General features: G+C 42.1%; 1 protein-coding gene across 1 annotated transcript; it reads left to right on the top strand.

Annotated features, from left to right (window-relative positions):
- The first annotated feature begins 4,649 nt into the window (after positions 1-4,649).
- On the top strand, positions 4,650-6,208 carry LOC108008840 (lysosomal aspartic protease). Its single transcript, XM_017072745.3, has one exon. It carries the CDS (start codon positions 4,796-4,798, stop codon positions 6,008-6,010), a length of 1,215 nt encoding a protein of 404 aa, XP_016928234.3. The 5' UTR covers positions 4,650-4,795; the 3' UTR covers positions 6,011-6,208.
- Positions 6,209-8,401: the final 2,193 nt, after the last annotated feature.

The raw sequence follows: 8,401 nt of genomic DNA, 5'->3' as shown, positions 1-8,401 counted from the left end.
TGCTCGAAATATGTACGAAACGTTTGTTCTTCTCTTCATTTGATATGCAGAGATTTCTTTCTTTATTTCGCTCACTTTTGGTGCTACGTGGTTTTATATATCCGCCGGAAGTGGCGATTGTGGTAGCCGTGGTTCCGTGTTTCCGCGCTTAGCCTAATTGAAATGCCCAAAGTGCCACTAAATAAAAAGTTCAAGGGAATCAAGTGCAAGAAAACAGCCATTGCCAACGCCAGCCAAACAAACAATCTCGTGGTGAAACTGGTGTTTAAAGTGCGGCAAAGGCGCAAATGGAATCAAATGGAATGTGTGTGTGGCAGGTCCTTAACTTCAGTGCCCCCTCAACTTTCTTGAACTTCCGTCAACATTGTACATATGCGTCGTTTGCAGCCGTCGCCTGGAAGATCCTTTTGCGTTACTTGCCAACCGGCGACGAGGACACTTTCTGGCAGCACCTGAAGGACCCAGATAAGTGGGGAAAATGGCGACGGCAGGCAGTCAAACGAGGCGCCACAAAAATGCCAACGCAATTGTAGCATTTTAATTAACCAAATTGTGCGCATAAAATGGCAACTTCAGCAGCGCGGCAAACGGAACTCAATTATAAGTCGCTTAGGCGGCCACTATACATGAAATCTTTTTCAAAGGGTTCGAGTTTCGGGTTCCTGTTCGGCAGCTGCTTTAATTAACGCCATCCTCAGCACTTAAGAGGTGGGGCATTTAAGTTGGCATCAGGGCAAAGGTCAAACGAGCGTATAAAAAGTATTTAAATATAGTGAACCAACCGGTAAATAACAGAAAAACAGAGGTTTCAGGTAGTCAGTATTGATTTTTCACTGGAAGAAAAAAATAGAACTTAAGGGTCATTCAAAAATAGTCTTACAATTCAAGAAGAAATAAACAGGTACCGAAAAATATTATTTTTTGTGATGGTTATATTTGAAATTTTAGTGTGATTTGTTCTTATAAATGTCAAAAATAGTTTTAATTTTAATATTATCTCTTGTATTTTCTCTTAAATTAGTAAAATTTTAGTACTTTTTCATAAATAAGCTTTGCTAGTAATGATTATTTTTAGATGCCTTTAAGGCTGATATACGTTTAAGATAATAATTATAGCAAACACTTATGAGTTACAAAACTTTTTTCGGGTACTAAAATGTTCTGAATAAAGGGGTCACTCTACCGACAAAGCTTAGAAAAAAGCCAGATAGAAATATACAATTTCTTAGAGAAAAAACATCCGCAGCGCAACTTTCGTCTGTAATTAAAAAAGGGTCCTTAGAACGAGATGAGCATTCAGGTCGTATGTGATTTATGTGTAGCCTCTGCCTTTTCGGGAAATCTCCTTAATTATGTGTAGATGTATTATGAATAGGGGCAAAACTTAGCGCCTAGCTGGCGCCGGCGATGGGAATTCCCCCAAGGTCCTTGGCCATAAAGTGTATTTCATCTGACGTGCCTTACGCTCGAATGCCTGTGGTTGCCGAAAAATTTGGCCGCAGGATGTGTGCCCCCTTATCTCATCTGCTTAGTGGTTCTACCGCCCAGCCCCGAGGACCTTGGCTAATTAAATATTTGCTCTTCCCGGCTTAAACAAGTCCATCATCATTGTTTGGTGGGGGGGGGGGGGGGGGGGGGTAAACTTTGAACTTGGTTGGTAGCTTGTTTGGGCTAGGGAAAACAGAAACTTAAAGCTGTCAACGGGGATGTCTGAGAGAACTTGCTCAATCCTCCTGCCGTTGACGGTTTAAAAACAATTTCCACAGCCTGTCATCGCAACTGGGTAACATTCTTTATGCAAATCGAATTGGGACAGCAGCTGCCAGGCAAGTTGAGCCACTGCCTGTCAGCAACAGTCGCTATAAAGAGCAAAACTTCGATCGTATATGGTTCTAATAGTGTGTAGTTTTAACCTATAATAAATACCGATCTCGACTGCCATAAATACATACTATTTTCTTTTATTTTCAGCACTTTATTGCTCACGGAAAATCAATCAAAATTGAGTGCAAAGTGTTTGACATCGTTGTTCGCTTAATTGATTGCTTCGCAGGATATCAATCAATGCCGCTGGCAAAGCAATTTAACCGGATTTAAAACGGCTTATTTTTCCCGCTGACGACCGCAAAGTTAAAGTGTGAAAATCAACGTGTTAATGAGTTAAGAGCAATGCTCAGGGCCATTTTCCACTTAGCCTTTTCATTCATCACACTGTCGTCCGTAAATTGCACAGCATTATCCTTACAGACCGTAATCCCCATGAAATGTAACACCTTCGTTGGCGGGAACTTTTCAATTTGCCCCAACTATCTTGCGTCTCTCGGCATTGGCAATTTATTTCCATATTCCAACTGGCACCATTGACATTTGCAATGCAGAAATGTGGTAATGTAGAAATGCATGCCAGAGGATCCGAGTTCGAGTTCCAGTTCACAGAAAACCCACATTCATATTTCCACAACTCGGTTAGGGTTAAAGGGAAAGTTTTTGCGGCTGTCTGTGCGAAATGCAAAACAAATCAATAAACTGGATACCCAACTTGAAAGTCTGCCCTGTTTTTCGGTTGCTTTCGACCCCACTAATTGGCCCATAAATAATTTAAAACGGCAACAAGTCAGCGTCCTGCATTTACATATAGAAAAATATTTTTTGGTTGCTCGTAGTCAGCCATTTAAAGTGTAAGCCAGACCCTTTTTTATCATATGACTAAAAAGTAGATAGAAAGTTGAGCAAAAGTTTCAGGTTATAATTGGTTTTTTTGGCCAATGGAAAATACCAAGACCAAGACCACATGCCTTGAATCATCGACTTGGTCTGCAGTTCTTGGCAAAAACTTTTGGCCAGCAGTGGGTTTCGGTTTTACCAGGCATCCTCTTTTTTGGTTACCCGAGGAGCTCTATCTCTTTCGTGTTATCCTTCAGGAGGAAGCTGTTTTCCCCTCTTTTATATTTGGGGGTATTTTTCCGACTCCAAACCTAATTTATAAGCATCAAAGAATACAAAATGTGCTGCCTGCAATTTCCGCTTTCCAATTTGAGACAGAGTTTACCTTTTGCCTTGTGGTGGACACAGGTTGGCAAAAAAAAAGGAGGAAAAAAGCGACAAACTTTTCGTTTCTTTTGGCCAAAATCAACAAGTGTTGCCACACACACAAGTTTTCTTTTGACTCTTGACACTCGGTGACAGCTTTTCAAGGACTGTCCCCCGCATTTCCTGTCACCAACATGACTTTTGACTTTAACTCTGTCCCACTGACTGATTTTTCTGACAGCCCCTGAATCACACGAACACAAAGTTTTCCTCTTCCTTAACTTTAATTGTGTTTGCCTAATTCAATTCGAAGGGCCTGCTTAACTCTCTATGCTTTTTGCCTAATGGCATTTAATGCAATTTGAATTTGCCCGATAATTTAATTTGTCCAGGGGGCCCCGGGAAAATCGCATTCAATTAAACGGTGAGTGGTAAAATTCCTGACAATCCTTTTTTCGTAGGCCAGGCCTGCCGAGTCAGTCAGCAAAATGCAATAATTAATTGTGCCGGCAAGCCCCCCAGGCGACTTTCCGGGAAAATACCCGTAATAATGCCAAGGAGCAGATACAGACACCGCGGGCATTGTCGTATTCCCCGGACCATTAGCGCAGGTGTGCCCTGTCATTGACAGGCGGCTGTCGAGCGGAGGTCGCCCGAAAAGGTTTTTCGGGATTTGGGATTTCTGACATTCCCTTCCGTTTCACCCATCGAGGGCCTCGTTATTGTCGCATTAGCCAGACGGCTGGCGTTTTAATTGGCGCCCAACGGGACGCATGATGAATAAAGCCTCTACTTTTATTTGCGCTGCCATCCCTCGAAGGCCTTCAGTGAGTGGTAAAAACATATTGATAGACATTCGTATCCAAGCAATTGAGCACATCTTTATGCAAATGGCAAAAAAAGTAGAGAAAGTAGAAACGTAAGTGCAATCGAGCAGCGCCCTACAATGCCAACAACTACAATTAGAACCAGGGGCTTCATATGCATTTTTTCTATGTGACTTGAGCTCGACACCTTTCGACGCTTTTCACATTGCAGTGAAAAGGTTTCCCCCTCGCTTTTCGCTTACAAACATATTCGATTTAAGTTCGATTTCCAACTGCTGCCACACAGACGTTTCACATTTCCAATTACATTTTCATGGAAATTTGTATGCTGCTGGATACTTGGTTCGTTGATTGAGGTACATGGAGTTTTTGGTGTGAAAGAAATGGTAAATTGAATTTATTTAAATGTCAAACGGTTAAGAAATAACTCATTAAGTCTTGTTGTTTTAAAACATTTGACTTTTATGTTTATGGCATTATGGCATTATTATATTGTTAACTCATTTAAATTCTAGTCATATGGACCTAGGACCTTGTAGAGACGATTCTCACGCTTGAGGATTATATATTTCCAAGGTCCAAAATCTTTAGATAATTTAGTAATTTCTAAAGTTGAACGGTAATATTTACTTAGAACTTATACAAAACACAAAATAAAACCAAAACACAAAGTCTGTGTATACTTTATTCGAACATGAAACATTTATTCAAGAGGTACCAATGGTTCTCGTCTCGTAGGCAACCATTTCATATCTGAAATCGGAAACTCGGCATATGCGATGGAAATATTTAAACAGAATTTATTACACAACAAGAGTGGAGGGTAGTTGCCTTACCCACTCCACTCACAACTTTGTATCATCGTATCAGTTTTCCTTTGCTTTGATATTTCAATAAAAACAGTCACTTGCCTTGTTTCAGCTGTTTTTGATAGAATTATGTGGCTGATTTGTCCGCTACTTCCGGCGATGCTCCTGCTTCCGGTGCTTTTTTTACATCCGGTCAGCTGCAGTCTGCAGCTGTTTCGAGTCCCCTTGCGTCGCTTTCCCTCCGCCCGTCATCGTTTCGAGAAGCTGGGCATCCGGATGGACCGACTGCGTTTGAAGTACGCCGAGGAGGTGAGTCACTTCCGGGGGGAGTGGGACGCCAAGGTGAAGGCGACACCGCTGAGCAACTACCTGGATGCCCAATACTTTGGACCCATCACGATTGGAACGCCACCGCAGAGCTTCAAGGTGATTTTCGACACGGGCTCCTCCAATCTCTGGGTGCCCTCGGCCACCTGTGCGTCCTCCATGGTGGCCTGTAAGGTTCACAATCGCTACTATGCCAAGAGGTCGAACAGTCATCAGGCCAGAGGAGACCGCTTTGCAATCCACTACGGCAGTGGGAGTCTTTCGGGATTCCTCTCCACGGACACGGTTCGCGTGGCTGGCTTGGAGATTCGGGATCAGATCTTTGCGGAGGCCACTGAGATGCCGGGGCCCATCTTCCTGGCCGCAAAGTTTGATGGCATCTTTGGCCTGGCCTATCGTAGCATCTCCATGCAGCGGATTAAGCCACCTTTCTATGCCATGATGGAGCAGGGACTGCTCTCGAAACCCATTTTCAGTGTCTACCTGAGCAGGCATGGCGAAAAGGAGGGCGGTGCCATCTTCTTCGGGGGCTCCAATCCTAATTACTATAGTGGAAACTTCACCTATGTCCCGGTGAGCCATCGAGCCTATTGGCAAGTGAAGATGGAGTCGGCCAGCATACGAAATCTGGAGTTGTGCCAGCAGGGCTGTGAGGTGATCATCGATACGGGCACCTCTTTCTTGGCTTTGCCCTACGATCAGGCCATACTCATAAACGAATCAATTGGGGGAACCCCCTCGCAGTTTGGTCAGTTTTTAGTGCCCTGCGAAAGTGTGGCAAATCTGCCCAAAATCACCTTCACCCTGGGTGGTCGCAAATTCTTTCTCGAGGCTCATGAGTACGTCTTTCGGGACACCTATCAGGATCGAAGGATCTGTTCGTCTGCCTTCATCGCCGTGAACCTGCCATCACCCAGTGGTCCCCTCTGGATTCTGGGGGACGTATTCCTAGGCAAATACTATACGGAGTTCGACATGGAGAGGCATCGCATTGGTTTCGCCGACGCCAGGAGCTGAGGCCATGTATGCTGTTTGATGTGCTTCTTGTTATTCCAACGACTGGTTGCCATAACACGCGGAAAATCCTGACAGGAAAAGGAAAAACAAGCTGAACTTTTAAGCTGATGACTGGCGAGTACCCTTAACTAACTGTTTTGTTATCTTCTTTAATATTGCCTATTTCAATATTTTAATAATAAAATAGTATTAAGTATATTTTTTAAACTTGCAGAGCAAAAGAGGTCAAGTAGAAATGGATTAGGGCCTAGTGATTTAAATAATGTAAGGTATATTTAGGGATAACACCTTTTAATAGTAGAACAAATTTATAGTTTTAATAGAATAGTTAAACTAATTCTAATTATAATAATTATATTTTTTTTATTAACAACCTTTTATCTTTAGCTTATATACCCCAAGTCTTATATAGTATCCCCTAATTTTTGTTAGCAAGCTGTTGCTATTTTTGGTCGCGTGTACGTCATCTTATTTGGAACAATGTTTGCGGCAGGAATAGGGGAATTTATAAGTAAGGGAATCCGGGCGGAGGAAGGCAAAAATCAAAACAGAATTTTATTATTTTATTATCTGCTGCTCCTTTTTCCGCCTGCCATGCATTAGTCCCCTTCGAATGGCTTTCTTCTTTTACCCCACCCAGAAAATTTTGTGTGGGCGGAAGCTAATCAAAAAAATCGCTTGCAGCCAGTGCGAGTCGATAGAAACTCAGGGCTGAAAATATAGGACGAGGAAACGAGAAAGATGAGTTCCTTGGGCGCACTGAGGATGTAATTGATTCCCTGGAAAAACAATGTCTTCTTTGTCTCTCTGAATTCCCTCGACGGCGACGCTTCTGGCGGTTTTCCACTGCTGCCTTTAATGCAAATTGCGGGCTTTAAAAAAATTAAATAAATAGCTTTAAGTTTACGAGTGACGCGTTGCGTTTGTATTCAAATTCCCAGCCGCGGTCGCGATATCCTTCCGGATACTTTACAGTTTTCCAGCGACTTTTACGAGCTGTCTCAAAAATTACAAATACCACGTAGGCTTTTCACTTGTTGGGTAGTTTGTACTTCAGAAGAAAATACAATGATATTTTTATTTTTATTATGATATAATATTGTTTAAGTTAAATAGCTCATGTATTCTAATTCTAGGTATACCAATTATAGCTTTTTAAGTATTTGTTGGTTTTAAAGGGAGTGCTTTTTTTGGTTCTCAAGGTTTCTAAAGGGTACTTTTTGATCGAAACCCTAAATTCCAACCCACCCGCTTTATAGTTATAAATATATTTACAAGCAATCTACAATGTATATTTGTGCGAAATGGTGTTGCCTTTTTATGTGCACGCATCGTTGACCTTTGCGCCTTTAGCTTTTCTTCAGTTTTCCCCATTTCTGCGGCATTTTCTTATTTTTTTTTTGGTGGCTGCGGTGACTGTTTTTTTTATTATGGCCCGCACTTTTAACATTGACCTTTCGCCTTGGTTTGCTTTGGCTGGCGGCTTACACGGCCTTTATTGATACTCTCCGGGCGACTTCTTTTGGCCTTTTTATAGTCTTCATACAATTTCATTCATGGAAGAATTTCCCTACTCTCCCCATTTGCGGCTTTAAAAACTGTTGACTTGGCGGCCCTTTGAATTCCCGGTTTTCTTTTGCAGTAAAGCCCACCTTAACCTATCCCGAAATCCTGGCTACCTTAATTCCATTGGATCACTTCCTTAATCCCTTCATTGAACCTTCATAACTTTGTGTTCAACGAAGCAAACCAAATTCTTGGTCAGCATTAGTTGCGCAAATATTCGATAATAAATAGCCATTAGAAGCAGCAATTTTCAAGGGGACCTAAGCCATGGAATAAAGCGATTCCTGAGTGCCAGCTATCCGATAAAATAAAACAGGCTAAGAGTCTACTTGGCCATGGTCTGTTGAAACAGTTTTAAGGACTGAAAGGGCTTGTAGTTGTAGCCGTTTAAATGCTAAGCCGGCCGACGAGCTACGGGGATTCTCTGACGGCTTTATAGAGCTGTTTCAACCGAGTTGTGCAATGGCTAAATGGCAGCAAAAGCCTCGGAACTCTCGGATCCAGGCAGTGTGAAAAATTCAACGAGGCGTTGCAGCGTTTCACTCGTTAAGTGGCCTTTGCACAATCAACTGGGTGGCGCCAACAAGTGAAAAACAGAGAGTTTTCCTCCTTTTGACAAACGTGAAAGCTGTTTGCATACGCCAAAAAAGGTCAAAAGTTTATTTATTTAAAGTGAAAAGTCATCTACCGCCAATGGCTAAATCCATAAAATATGTTTCTCATTTGAGAACGGGCATTTATAAGTTCAAAACTACATTAAGCTAGCATTAAATATTTATATGGAATATGAAAACAAAGTGCCTTGAAAAGGAATCAAATATTGAT

This window comes from Drosophila suzukii, chromosome 2R (assembly GCF_043229965.1).
Source record: "Drosophila suzukii chromosome 2R, CBGP_Dsuzu_IsoJpt1.0, whole genome shotgun sequence".
NCBI lineage: Eukaryota > Metazoa > Arthropoda > Insecta > Diptera > Drosophilidae > Drosophila > Drosophila suzukii.
This window is presented reverse-complemented; position numbering and strand designations above follow the sequence as displayed.

Excerpts from the sequence above, each read along its gene's own strand:
- LOC108008840 (XM_017072745.3), top strand. The coding sequence starts at position 4,796 with ATGTGGCTGATTTGTCCGCTACTTCCGGCGATGCTCCTGCTTCCGGTG.